This window comes from Sturnus vulgaris, chromosome 8 (assembly GCF_052056855.1).
Source record: "Sturnus vulgaris isolate bStuVul1 chromosome 8, bStuVul1.hap1, whole genome shotgun sequence".
NCBI lineage: Eukaryota > Metazoa > Chordata > Aves > Passeriformes > Sturnidae > Sturnus > Sturnus vulgaris.
The window spans coordinates 35,981,259-35,996,317 of NC_142250.1; the positions used below are offsets into that span (position 1 = coordinate 35,981,259).

General features: G+C 43.8%; 1 protein-coding gene across 2 annotated transcripts in view; it reads left to right on the forward strand.

Annotated features, from left to right (window-relative positions):
* The window catches only part of DOCK1 (dedicator of cytokinesis 1), a 255,021-nt gene that overhangs the window by 184,028 nt on the left and 55,934 nt on the right, over positions 1-15,059 (forward strand). For both annotated transcript variants that reach the window (XM_088169442.1, XM_088169443.1), the window contains exons 33-35: positions 5,168-5,316; positions 11,958-12,043; positions 12,228-12,384. In XM_088169442.1, the coding sequence (XP_088025568.1) occupies positions 5,168-5,316; positions 11,958-12,043; positions 12,228-12,384 (392 nt within the window). The remainder of the gene's footprint in view (positions 1-5,167; positions 5,317-11,957; positions 12,044-12,227; positions 12,385-15,059) is intronic.

Genomic DNA, 15,059 nt, shown 5'->3' on the forward strand with positions numbered 1-15,059 from the left:
GTATCTGGGACTGTAGCAAAATGGATGTGTCCAAAGGTTCTCAGTAGCTCAGCCTGGAAATTCTGCTTAAACTCTGCTGTTCATCCTTGTCTGGCTGCATCAGGAAAGCCTGGGAAGTTGGAGCTCCCTGGAGCTCGTAGGTAAATGAGGCAGCTCTGCCTCTCTGCAGCCTGGGCTGCTCTCTGGGTATAATTTGCCTGTACAGGGATTAAATTTCATGAGAAACTGAGCATTTACTGTGACCTGGGTGTACTCGTCTGCCAGATTTCATTTTCCTGAGCTTAGCAGCACAGACACTTCAGCTCTTCCGAGTTTTATCAAAACTTCCTTCAATGATCAGAAATAAACGTGTTTGCCACTTCACTTCTGTCTCTGCCTGAGCTGTTGTTGCTGAGAGTTGAAAAACCTCAGCATCTCCGAGAGAAGAGAGTGCCAAGGGTTCATAAGTATTTGATATCACAGAATTTGCATCCTATCTGCTGGAATGATGAGGAAAGGCTTCAGAGAGCAGCTGAGTCCACTTTTATTAGAAGCATCTTTGGTGAATTAAGTGTCTGGAGAACAGATTAGAGTTTAGTGCACGACTGAGATGTGACTTGACAGGCAGGTAATAAAATCAGTGTCGTGCCTGCTGCTGCATCAGCCAGCGTGGGATGCTGGCAGCCTCTGGGTGAGTAATTAGCCAAATCCTTTCCTCTTCCAGAGCCACAGTCGTGGAGTCATGGAATTGTTAAGGTTGGAAAAGGTTGAGGTCAGCCCAGCACTGCCAAGGCCACCAGTGCCCCATGTCCCCAAGTGCCACCTCCACATGGATTTTAAATCTCTCCAGGGATGGGGACTCCAAACCTCCCTGGGCACTTCCAAGGCCTGGCAACCCTTTCCAGGAAGGAATTTTCCCAAATATCCACCCTGAGCTCCCCTGGCCCAGCCTGGGGCCGTTCCCTCTCCTCCTGTCCCTGTTCCCTGATCCCAAATCCCCCCGGCTGTCCCCTCCTGTCAGGGAGTTGTGCAGAGCCACAAGGGCCCCCCTGAGCCTCCTTTTCTCCAGGCTCAGCCCCTTCCCAGCTCACACAGCCACCTTTTCTCCTCACTGGTATTTCTGATCTCTGGATTGTTATCAATTCTTAACCTTTACTAGGCTGAAAGTGGAATGTTTGCTGCAGACTTTTCCATCCAGCTGTTGTTAAGTGAGGTTGTTTTATGCAGGCTGGGCTTTGTGGAGTGCACTGTGCCTTTCACTGCTGCTGCTGTCACTGGCTGCTCTTTCCAGGTTATTTAGATGCTCCAGGGTTCAGTTTCTCACCATTAACAAGGATAATAATTTCCCCTGGAGTTTTGGGAATCGATTGGCACAAGGGGTAGTGTTTTCTTCAATATTTCTTTCTGTGCTGTCATGAAAGCCTTTTATTTTCAATGGATTTTTTATAAATGTGGATTATCCAGGTAAGATGCCTTGTGACCTCCTCGAGCTCTAATATCTGTGATTCTCTATGATCCATTAATGGGAACATTAATGCCAAAATCCCCCATGTGGAGGGAGTGAGGAAATTGCTGTTCTTCCCAAGAAAAGCTGGGACAGAGAGGTAAATGTGAGACAGGACCCCAGTCCAAGGCAGCCTTTGTGCTTCTCCTGAGCAGCACCTTGATTTTCCTCATCCTTGTCACACGGAGAGTCCATGGTAAACTCATGGATCAGGTTTAACTTCTGGCTCCTCACCAGTCCCATCTGTGTCACAGCATCCATTAAGAAGGAATTCCAACTTCCCACTGCATGGGAATCGATTGGGGGGTGCCTGACACTTTTATCTTGGAAGCTACACTGCATTAATCAAATTATTCATGTGTATGTTCAGAAACCAAATCAGAAGTGAAAGGCTGAAATCCTGGAGCACAGGATTTTTATGCCTGTGCCATTGTGCATGAGATGTGATGAAATCAAACCACCCTGACTTTTGATTTATAGATTGAAGGGTATAAAAAAAGCCTCAAAAATGAATATTTTGTCTCATCAGGTTTTGTTTCTAAATACCATTATTAACACACGATGCCTGCTGAGTTAAAAGTCCCCAGCTGGGAATAAGGCAGTCCTCCAGCTATAATGCACATTTAAAAGTATAATTTTTTTTTCTGAAATTAAATAGTAAAATAAGAATTCTTAAAGTTTTTACTTGGCTGCCTGTTTCTGATGCAAGGGGCGGCTCAGTAGTCACATCTTCCTCATTTTTATAAGCAGGAAAAAAAGAACATTTATAATGTATAACAGCACTTTAGAGGCTTTTTTCCTTCCATACCACAACCTGAACTTTAAAATGTCTTGCTTTGAGTCACTGTTTTGTTGAAACTGGGGCTTCTCAAACCTTGCTGAGACATTAAGCATCAAAAAAAACATCAAACAGGTCGTGGCCTGTCTTGGAAATGCAAGAACTCAAAAACCACACACTGCAAAGGGTTTTGTGATTTATCCAGCAGAACCCCAGAACCTGACAGGAGGTCGTGTGCCCGGGGGTGCAGTGGTTAATGTCCCACAGCTGAGTGGCAGAGGAATTGTGGTGACATTTCAGTGACACCCTGGTGGGAAAGGTGACAACGCTGCCATTGGTGATGTCTGAACCAGCCGGGGGGAGATGGAGAGGAGAAACCCCTCAAGGTGAAGGGCAATGGTTGCTGATGTCCTCCAGCAAGTGCCACCATCCCTGCCAGGGCTTGACGTCACCAAAGGTGTCTCGACAGGCCCTGGATGTCATTGGAGGGAAGGGCAGGGTTAAAAATAGCCCTGAACTTTGGGTGTTACATAAATAGAAGTCATTACACATAACCCTCTCTGGATTAGTCAGGCGTGTTCCCAGCCAGCCCAGGGGACAGGACAGGCTGCTGGCAAATTACTCACAGGTTTGTGGGGCCCAAATTGAGATGGGAAGAGTCTGGGAAATGAGAATCACAGCAAGGAGAGCACCTTGGGTTTGGTTTGTGATGAGATCCCTTCCTGCTGTGGGAGCTCATCCCATGGCCAGGCACAAGATGCTGCAAGGGAAAGGTCTTGCATGTTCAAAGGTGGCTTTTTGTGCATGTGCTTCCTAAAGCAGCTGCACAAGTTGGTTTTCAGAAGAGACTCCTCAATTTTCTCCCAGACTTGTCACATTTGGAGTCTCTGTGTGGGAGTTCCCACACTCCCTTGGAGAGGGAAAAGGTGAATTCCTTGCTGGCTTGTTTATCAGACAGGGGGTGGATGCCTCGGGGGGACAAGGGAGGATTGTTTCCCTTCCTGCTTTGCTCCCAGTGCTTTCTTTGGTGGCTCAACATCTCCCAGGATCACACTGTCACAGCAAACCCATGCGTGTCACTACCATGCCATCACCCAGGGCTCCCACTCCAGGGGCTTCCCCCAGAGAGCTGCAAACAGATCGTCACCAAATGAAAGATTCCAATCTTGTGTGGATTTTTCACATCTCAAGTTCAAAAGATGTTCCTCTTCTGAGGGAATTCCTGTGCTTGAGGCAATGGAGAAACCCTCTGTGGCACAGGGAGAGCTCAGAGTGTTCAGTGATGAGCAACTTTTGTCACTGTTATTTGTTTTCTGCAGCGTTGGCTCTGACACTACTCAGGCATGACACAAGAAATCTGTCACCTGAGAGGCCCAGTGTAATAATCCTTGTAGGAGACTGAGGGAAGCTTTAGGCCTGTCACTTGATATTCCTGAGCAGCCCCCAGCACTGCAGCAGCACCCAAAGTCACTGTTTTCCTTGAGTATTAATTTGCCCTGATCCTCTTGCTAATGCTAATAGGAGTCGGGAGTTTGCCAAATCAAGGAACTTAAATTATATCTGCTAAAAGAAAGGAGCATGTTTTGGTGGTGAAGGATTTTTCTTGATTACATTTGTTGAGATTTATGTTAGTTCTGGTCAAAGTGAAACTACCAATTAAAGACTTCACTGGTTACTGTCACAGTGGTGTAGTGCAGTGGAATAAAAATGAGTTGAAATCTGTTTTGGTCCTGTACCACTGGTGACTGCAGTGGGAAGCAAGAATTTGAGAGCTGGAGGAAACTGAGGACTGAACTGCAAAGAATCTGGTCTGAAGCACAATACTGGGCATAGAAATAGTGTTTGAACCTGGTTGTGAGCATCCCTAAAGGGCATTTGTGAGGAGCATCTCCAGTTCTGGCCCAGCCTGTTGCAGATGGAGAAGTGGATTTGTGTTTGTGTTTGTGTTTCCTAAACTTCTGCCTGCAGCTCTCAGGGCTGAGCAGGTCCAGCACCATTGTAGAGTGAGGTGATGAAACACCAGCACAGGGTGCCCAGATTTGCTGTGGCTGCCCCTGGATCCCTGGCAGTGCCCATGGCCAGGCTGGAGCCACCTGGGATAGTGGAGATGTCCCTGCATGGCAGGGGTGGCACTGGATGAACTTCAATGCCACTCCCAGCTCCAACCATCCTGTTGATCTCTCCATGGATTTATTCACCAGATCATTTGCAGCACACACACTCTGCATCCATTTAGGCAGTAATACATTGCAATAATTGCTCTTTTTTTCCCAGGCCAGTATTTATTAGGTGCCACGCTCCTGCTAGGCTTTAATTTCCTTCCCTGTGTGGAGCAGGGCAGGGATGGAGGGAGGAGCAGCTTCCTCTTGGGAAGTTAAATCTGCAATCAGGTTTTGCAGGCAGCTGAGCTCCAAGGAAAGGAGACATATTGTGGGCTGGCTGAGCTGTGCTTTCATGTCTCGAGGCTCTGTTAGGCTGCACTCGTGGTGACATTTTGATAGACTGACACCGAGAACATTTTGTTCACACTGGAGTCTAAATAAGTTAATACAAGTGATGTGCCTTTTAGCCTCCCTGCCTGCCAGCCACACATTGTGTTTTAAAATAAAACCTGGAAATTTGGGTGTGAAAATCTGTAGTGGGAAATGTGGCGACTCCCAGCTTGACGACTGATTCAACAACTCCTCTTGATTTGGATTTAGACAATGCTTATCTCCTGTGGAATTAATAATTATAATGGTGGTCATCATCATCATCATCATCAAATGAATAAGAATAATAAAAAAATGTTTCAGTGGAGCCAGATATTAAAACATGCTTTGTTACGCTCCATGAGGATTTATTAATACAGCTTTTACATCTTCTGCCACAGTTGTTCACTCTGAAATGCATCTTTTCTCCTAAAGGCCAGCATAAAATCAAGTTCATCCCAGAAATGGTGGGGCCTATCCTGGAAATGACGCTGATCCCAGAAACAGAGCTGAGGAAAGCCACGATCCCAATCTTCTTTGACATGATGCAGTGTGAATTCCACTCCACCAGGAGCTTCCAGAGGGTAAGCAGAGAGCTGCACATATTTAAAGTGAGGAAGATCTGGCTGTTCTTCGACAAAACACGAGGAGTTTTGTTATTTCCCATTTTTCTAAAGAATAATATAATTATGGATTTGCTTATTTCCTCTAAGTCCCGAGGGGCTGTGGAGTTTTCATCTGTTGGTTTGAAGTGGTTATTGAAGGAGAAATTTGCATGTAGTAAATGAAACCTTCAGTTATAGCACAGGAGTAAAGACAGATGTCTTAAATTGTCACTGTGACTCACACAAGGAGTTTGCTCCTGAGATAAATGGGACATAAAGGAAGCCTGGTAATGTGGCAAAAGTATAACCTGTAAGGATTTATCATCTCTACTCTCTTATAATTCTGATTTTCCTTACTGTTTTATGGATTCTGAAGAGGGGAAAAAAACAATCCAGCACTGTCAGTGCTTCTTCTTGCTCTACGGGCACTGCAAAATCTCAAATAGTAATGGAGCATTTTTATTCTATTTTATTTGAACCTGCTGAAGGGAGCCCTTGAATACACACACACACACACACACACACACACACACCCACCATCTTTTCCTGATAGCTTCAACTTTTGAAAGACAAGTGAAGTGAAAGAAAGTTTTCTGATATCATTCATCTGACATTGCTTCCCTTGAAACTTTACTTATGGATTGAGTTTAAGACTAGTTAGGCCAGCTAGGGTTTGGACTAAGCCAGAGGAGCTCCTTCCCACTGAGATTGCTGTCAGTTCAGGATATGACCTTGTGAATTTTGCAATAAAGCTTGACATGTGTTGTTTGCTTTTTTCCCCCTTTCTATTGGCAGATTTCTTTCTTGGATGAACAACCTTATCCTTTCCCATACCTTTTCTTGTGAACTGCTATTGAGGAGCAGCTCTTAATAAATCTGTAGGCAGAGTAAATGAAAATCTGCGTGGGGAGGCTTAAGCAAGGGAAATGGCATCAGCTTTATTGCTTTGATTTGTTTTGTGCTGGATGGTGTGTGGAGAGGTTGTGAACTGTGTTTTGGCTTCATCCAATTACTGCATAATCATTTTTTCTCATGTTTGACTCCAGTGCTACTGTAAAGATTGAAATGCTCGCTGGGATGCCATTTAAACAGTTTCCTGTCAGATGCTCTCTTTTGTTGCTTGTCATTTTTTATTTGTACAATTATATAGATCATGAAAAATCCGAGGGTAACTTTATAGCTAAATTTATGGCCCTCAATTTTCCTGACAGAAGGAAACCAGCTTTGTGTGGAATAGTTGGCTGATTTTAACAAATGAATGTCTTAAATATTTCACTTAGAGTTTGGATTTTTTTTTTTTTTGCCATTTGAGAAGAAAAATGCCTCGTCCTCAAGTCAGAGATGTCTGGGGTTGTATTTGACATGGTATTCCCTGTGGCAGTGTAGCTTCTTTATGGCTGTAGCAATGATAAAACAGGTGCAGAGGTAATAACCCCCTTTTCTATGATTTTGGAGGAGCCAGCCACATCCCACGAGGAATAATCAATCTGTCCATTGATCATGCAGTTCTGAGTTTGCTGAATAGCTCAGGTTGGCCTTTGGGGAATGAAGATCATAGGCAGAAAAAAGAAAAACCACAGGCAGATGAAAAGAAGATCACAGGCATAAAAAATGGAAGCCACAGGCAGAAGAGCAGAGGGTTAAAGGAAACTCTAGGCTGGATGGGACCTCTGGAAGAAATCTGGGCCTTAGGTTGGGTTATCTGGGAGCACCTGAAGCTCAGTTTGGAATATCTCCAGTGAGGGTTGTTTGATGAGTTATTCCAGTGTTTAATCCTGGCCTTTGGAAGGTGTCCTTGCCTGTGGCAAGGGCTTTGGAATGATACAAGGTCTCTTCCAACCCCAGCCATTCCAAATTTCTGTGATTCAGACTTTCTGCTTTTTATTTCCCTGTGGAATTTCCTTGGATCAGCTTGTGCCTGTTTCTGCTTCCATCTCCTCTCTGAGCACCTTTTAGTTGTTGGAACGTTTGAGTTGGATTTTCTCTGGGCTGAGCAAACCCAATTCCTTCAACCAGTGCAGGTTCTGCAGCACTGTGCCCATGTTGGTGACCCTCTTGTAGACCATCTCCAGCTTGTCAGGGTCTCTCTAAGCTGATGGATCAGAGCCAGGCCTGGAATTCCAGCCATGGTTCAACAAGTGCAATAGTTCCTGTTGCTGCTCTGGCCATGCTCTTGCTGGTGCAATCCAGGACATATTTAGGCTCCATTGAAGGGGGACACTTTTTTTTTTTTATTTCAGCTTGGTAAATTGGCTTTTTCCAGTCACCTTCTTGCCCTTTGTGTTCTTGGAAAACCTTCCACGAGATCTTGCTCTGTGGTTTCCTCAGGAGCTGAAGTGGGGCTGACTGGTCTGTAGATTCCTCACTCAGTTTTTTGTCTCTTTTGTGTTGAAGTGATAGAAGTAGATTTTTTTTTTTTTAATATTACCAGTACCTAGGCAAGCTTTGATGCTTAATGGGTCGATGTAATGTGCAGCTTTATATCCTTTATATGCAAGTACCAATTATCCTTGTCCAGCACTGCTTCCAGAGAGAACTTCCAAATGGCATGGTTGGCTGCTGTTAAACTAATCTGCCAGAAATCCAATTATCTAACCTTATTAGTCACATCAACAAGGGTTTAGATTGGCTCCACTTCTCCAGCAGATGTATCAACCTCATGATTTGTGGGGGAGGAACTGCAGTTTTTTTGCAGGCTCCCCATGCTGTGATGGTTTGTGTGGTAAACAGGCAACTTTCCCTTTGTGGTGGTTTTCATTTCAGGAGGATTTGGGTAAAACCAGGAACAGACAGAAGGGTTTGGGTTTTTTTTTCTTCTCCCGGTGTATTTAGAGACAGAACAGGATAAATTTCCCTTCTTTTTTATATTAAGAACTATATTAAGGCTGCATGAATTAAAAACTGGAGTTGCCCATTATGTCCTCTCCCTCTGAAGCCTTATAAGACTTCAAAGTAGCCTGGACCTCAAAACTTCCTAAAATCCCATCCTAAAAAACAGTGTGGGGTTGCAGCTTCCCTGTGGAAGGAAACTCCTCCTTCTCCCCTTGGTTTCAGTATCAAATGAAATTTTTGAGCCTCTGGATCAAAGGGAATTTTTCAGAGCCATGGCAGTGATGAAAGAGAATTGGTTTGATTGTTCATGGCCTGCTCAGGTGAGTGCATGGATCCTGTGGTGACAACAGGAGGGAAAGCTTCAGGTGAAACAACCCTTCAGGTGAAACAACCCTTCAGGTGAAACAACCTTTCAGGTGGAACAGCCCTTCAGGTGGAACAGCCCTTCAGGTGGAATGTGGAGCATGGAGAGCTCCTGGTGTCATTGCCTGTCCCTCCCAGCTGTGGCTTCATTCCTCATTTCCTACCAGCACTCTTTGCATCAATTTTAAGTCACCTTTTCTGGACCTGTTCTGCTTGTTTGGAGTTGAGGCCATTTCTGACATTTAACAAGAAATCTCAATATCACCAAACAGTCACACCAGCATTTTGATTTTCACATGCTGGTTATTGATGAATTTCAAAGGGATTTAATTCCCCTTAGTCAAAAGTTTCCTTAGTTTATCTGAATCTCTCTTGGCTTTCAGAACCCATAATTCTTTATACCCCTTCTGAGCCCTGGGTAAACGTCCCCTTTCCCTGTGCTGTGGATTTGCAGACAGGACACAAGTAAATGACTTTCCCAGTTCCTGTGATCCCAGTAAACATTCAAATCCAAATAACTAATCCCCCACAAAGGATTCGTTTCATTAAGTAATGTTTTTTAATTATCTACAGTTGAAGTGTAAATGTGTAAGTTTTTCTTGGTTTCTGGTCTTTTGGAAAATATCAATAATCCTCTGTCCCTCCATCTGGAAGCAAGGAACAAAGGTAATACAGTGGCCTCCAAAATGATCCCAGCATTTTGAATGGCTCCAGCCCTTCCCAGCAGGAATGCTGTGGAAAAATGGGAAAGAGAACAGATGAAACCATTGGGAATAACCATCAACTTTGATAAAAACCTCTGAGCAAAGTTTTGCTGTACTTTTGTGCCATTTCTGCATTAGGACTAATTTCTGGTGGTGTGATCTGTCACTTGAATTTTATATGGCAGATTATTATTAGCCCACATCAAAATGAATTTATAGCAGCTTGGAGGGCTGGAAGTCCTCCTCATCTACAGCAAAATTAACTTGTCAGCCAGTGCTACAAATTCAGTCTTCCTTGAGGTAAATCCAAGCCCAAAAGTGATCAGTTGAGTTGACATGAGATGGCTTCCCCTGATTTATTTGCTCCAGGTAGGAGATGGTCACTGGATGTGCTCTTTGCTCAAGTTCAAACTCTCAAAGAGAAGCTGAGATCTTGATCAGCTGTGAGGAAAAGTGGCTAAAAATGTCCTGTAATCTTGCTGGTATCACCCCTCAAGCTGTCAGTGTCAGCAGGAGGATGTGAGTGTGGCTCACTGGTGGTGCAGATGTTCCCCCTCAGCCTCCACAAAGAGCCTCAGCCAGTGGCACTGGCTCTAATGGAAACATTGGAGATTTGGCACTTCTTCAGTTGAGACTAAATCCCATCACAATAATTGCTGGCTTATTTATTCATTAAATTAAATGTAATGCATTTATTTAAAAAAAGCATTAGGGAAAAGAAAAAAGAGAGAGGAAAGGAAAAATGGAGTTTTATCAACAGATGCCAGGTGCAGTGTCCCAGAGCCATTGGCTTGTGCAGCTCCAGGGTCACATTCCTGCTCCCATCATGGGAAATGATAAACCTCCAAAGCTCCATAAACCTCAGCTGGTATTGATAAAACCTTCCTCTGTGGGAAGACCACAGAAGGAATTTTTAACTGATGTTAAATAACATTTATTCATCTGGCTGCTACGATCTGCTTCACAGCAACTCCATGAGAAATATCAGGAATGACTAAAGAGCAAAGATATTGTTAATAATCCTTAAAACCCCCAAAATGCCACAAGTCTGGCTCTGTTCAGCCCAAGAGGCTGTTAGGGGAAATGGCCCAACAAAGAGTGGATTTACAGAGATTTAAATAAACCTGATAGTGGGAAGATCTTAGAGATCCTGCATGACAAATGTAATTGCTCTCCTCTGTCTGAATAATCTTTTCCTAAAAAATACATCACCTGAAGGGCTGGGGCTGGCAGCAAGTGTCATTTTTCACATTGGGTTAGAAAGTCAATTTCTTTCTGGGCTCATTAGGGAACAGGATTTTTGTGATTTCTCTGTTTCATCATTTTGTTGTTTCAGTGTTTGACTCAAGGCTCTGCTACTGTGGGAACCTGTTTGGTTCTGGGAGGGGGTGGATTGCATTATCCTGCCTTTTCTCATTTTCCTGTCATTATTTTAATAATGGATTCACTGTATTCACTGTGACCAGGGACAGGACCTGAGGGAACAGCTGGAGCTGTGTCAGGGGGGTTTAGGTTGGATTTTAGGGAAAGGTTCATCCCCAGAGGGTGCTGGCACTGCCCAGGCTCCCCAGGGAATGGGCACAGCCCCAGAGCTCCAGAGAGTTTGGACAAAGCTCACAGGGAGACCCAAGGTGGGATTGCTGGGGTGTCTGTGCAGGGACAGCAGCTGGGCTGGTTCCTTCCAACCCAAAATATTTTATGATCCAGCCAATCCATTCTTTCTCCATGGGTACATTATGTGCTGTTAATATCACCTGCAGATGCAAAGTACATCTCTTGACATTTACAAAATGTTGGTACTCTTTGTTCTTTGCTTCTCCTCAGCGTTCTTAGGGGTGGCTTAAGCAGGTGACAGTGAAAAAACCTGGTGACATCTGTTCTGTCACCAAACTCCCACTGTGAGCATTGGGCTCCCATTCCCCTGCCACGGGCTCCCAGCTCACCCAGCCTCTCCTGCTGAGATCTCTCTCTTTAATCCTGTGCTTATTTAATGAAGAATTAGGAATTTGGTGACTTCACTGATTCCTTACAGAGCAGAAGGCCCAGAGTGAACCTTCCTCCACTAACAATCCACATCCATTCCCTGCAGCAACAGCTAAAACTCTCTGTAATGGTTAAAAATCCAGGGAATTACCCAGTTTGCATTTAAAGCATATTCTGATGGCCACTAAGGTTTGTATTCCTTTAATATTGCCCAAATAAAAGAATTCTGGAGTTGTTTGAAACTCCTCCCTTCCTTTCTGCAGGGTTTATTAACAGCTTTATCAGGTGCTGTCCTCCAGTCAGTGTCTGTGTGCTCAAAGGGGGTGTCAGGGGTGCTGGGGGGTGCACCCAGCAGGGTTATCCAGCCTCAAGTGCTGCCTTTCCTTTCTCACAGAGCTTCCAGCATTTTTGTGTTTAATTCTGTTGCTGGGGACATTCTTTCTCGGTGCCCTCAATTCCTGTCATTAATCTCACTCTTTAGTTTCCTGTAATTTTTATTTCTACTTCATTTAACAACACGAGCAACGATTCCTTTAACCAAAGAAGTCCTTGTAGGGCAGGAGATCATCGTGGAGAGTCTAAAACCAGAGACTGTAAACTCTAAAAGTCAATCAAGCTTTAAAGCAGGGGCTAAACGTCTCACCAAGGCACCCAACCAATCTGTGAGGCATTGAGGCCACAGTAATAAAGTGAAATATTTGCCAGCTGATTATTTACGCTTGCTTTGTTTAATTACAGTTCGAGAACGAGATCATCACCAAACTGGATCACGAAGTGGAAGGAGGCCGTGGAGATGAGCAGTACAAAGTGTTATTTGACAAAATGTAAGTGTTGATCAGCAGCAAAATTTATGTCACGGGGAAGTCAGGAGAGAGAGCAATTAGACCACAATGAACTTTGTAGCCCAGAAATAATTAAAATCTGTTAACGAGGCGCAATATTTAAAACCGCACCTGAGTCAAGGTTTTTCTCGGTGATTAACAAGGCGAACTTAATTGGTTTTTTCAGTCTCCTGGAGCACTGCAGGAAGCACAAGTACCTGGCAAAGAGTGGGGAGACCTTTGTGAAGCTGGTGGTGAGGCTGATGGAGAGGCTGCTGGACTACAGGACCATCATGCACGACGAGAACAAGGAGAACCGCATGAGCTGCACCGTCAACGTGCTGGTGAGCACTGCTAAAAATCACCTCAAAATCGCTGTGAAACCGCTGCAGAATGGCCACTAAATCACTACAAAATCACCCAAAAAATCACTGCAAAATCACCCAAAAAATCACTGCAAAATCACCTCAAAATCGCTGTGAAACCGCTGCAGAATCGCCACTAAATCACCCAAAAAATCACTGCAAAATCACCCAAAAAATCACTGCAAAATCACCCAAAAAATCACTGCAAAATCACCACAAAACCACTGCAAAATCACCACTAAATCGCCACAAAATCACTGCAAAATCACCCAAAAAGTCACTGCAAAATCACCCAAAAAATCACTACAAAATCATCAAAAAAAATCACTGCAAAATCACCTCAAAATCGCTGTGAAACCACTGCAGAATCGCCACTAAATCACCCAAAAAAATCACTGCAAAATCACGCAAAAAATCACTGCAAAATCACCCAAAAAATCACTGCAAAATCGCCTCAAAATTGCTATGAAACCGCTGCAGAATCGCCACAAAATCACCCAAAAAAATCACTGCAAAATCACAAAAAAAATCACTACAAAATCACCACAAAATCGCTATGAAAACACTGCAGAATCACCACAAAATCACTGCAAACTCACCCCATTGTACTCACACACATCATGGTCTTTGGTGGAGATTCAGAAAATGAGATTTTACAACCCAGAAATCAGCACCCATGAAAAATAACTTCCAGAAACCCCAAAATATCATGAACTAAATTTAATTTTTTCCACCAGCACTGTTTGCCACTGAGGATTCCAAGCTTTCCTCCCCAGATCATCATCAAAGCTTTGATTTTGCTTAAATACATGAGGCACAGCCAGTGTTTATCATTTGTGTGATCTGGCTGATGGGTTTTGTTCAGGAAAGAGCTGAGTAAATAGTTTATAGCTCTTTTTTTTTTTTTTTTTTGCATACAATGTCGTTTTTTAGCTTTTTTTTTTTTTTTTTTTTTGCATCTGGTGCAGCCCTGGCCTCGTGCAGTGCAGCCTTTACACCACCCCATCTCCTCAGCCATAAACACACAGTGCCCACTGGAGCACGAGAGGAGATGGAGGCATCAAATCCAAAAACTGGGCATTTCTTTTTAGGTTGTTTTTGCTCTCTTTGCACATCAGAAAGCATCACAATGTTTGGGAAACGGGCAAAGAGGAGGGACCTGGGGACTTGTCAGCAGCTGGGGATGGAACAAATGCTCTTGGGCTGCCTGCAGAAAGGTCATGGTGTCCTCCTGAGCAGAACCCTGGTAATCCCAAAAACCCTGCCAGTTCTCCCAAGCAGGATGGCAAACAACAAACCTCACTGTGTCACACTGGGGGCATTTCCTTGGGAAGGTGAAGTTGTTTCTCCTTCCCTTCATCAGAACACTTGGAGCCAGGATTTCTCACCATCCCCGTGGAGGAGCCGTGGGACGTTTGGGGTTGGGTTTGTTTGCTCCAGGTGTCTCCCAGCAGCATTGCTGGTGCTGGCTTTTGGCAGCTGGGTTCGTGCTGAGGATGGATTTTGTGGGTGAGGGGCTGCTGTCAGGTTCAGTCACTGTGAGACACCAAGCACAGATCCACTGGAGTCCCCTGGAAATGCCAGGAAGTGGCATGGAGAGGAATTTTCTGTCCCTTTCAGTTGCTGTGATTTCAAACTTGAGCTTGGTGTTACACTCCCATTTTCCCCTCCAGGGCTCACTCAGCCTTTTCATCATTCTCCAGGTATCTGAAGTGAAATTCAGGCCATTGCAAAAATCCAGCCCATGGCTGAAACTCAGCACAATTCTCACATGAGGTCTCAAAGAGTTCCTAATTGGGACTTTATTGATCCTGAGATTTTCCTGGGATTAAGTTTGTCTGCATTGAGGGTAGTTTGACTTGGAGAGTTTGATCTGCACTTAAGCCAGTGCTGATGGAGAAGGGAATGGAGCCCAGTTCTCTTTAAGGGATCACTTGTATACTGGATTTATCCCTCTTTCAGTTCTGATTTTGTGCTCTTTTAATACCTCTTCTAACTTCTTTAATTTAGCATTGAAATATATTTAATTCACTGAAGAAGGAATTTCTTTGTATTTTGTTTTCTTAGGTATGTTATAGATTTTGGAGGCAAACTTGAAATTAGATTCAGAAATGCCTTGAATCTCTCCCCTGGTTTATCATATTTTGCATTTACAATATTTGCACTGTTAACCAGTTTATCTCAAGGCTGGAGGCACTGAGAGGAGAGCGATGCTCATATGTGACATATGAAACCAGATAAATAACACTAATCTAACTTTTTATTTCCAAGGAAACTGCTAGAATCCAAGAGCAGGTGATGTATTTCTCAACTAAGGTTTGAAGTTTTCAATCCATAGAACAACTGTTGCTTAAAAATGACGGGTTTGTTGTATATTAGATGATTTTCAGCTGAAAATGGGTAATGATGTGTGACATGCAAATGCCAGCAGCAAATTTCCAGCACTATTGTTCTTGCAAATTCTTAACCTTTGCAATGAGACAGGAGCCCTAAACCACTGCAACATGAAACATCCCAGCATTTGATTTTCTGAGTTAAATAACTTGTGTTCCATCACTGCAGGCAAATTTCATTTTGCAGTTTGGAGGTTGATGTCACGCAATTATGAATTTTTTAATATGGAGCATGTTCTGTGTACATTCCAAAGTGTGAAA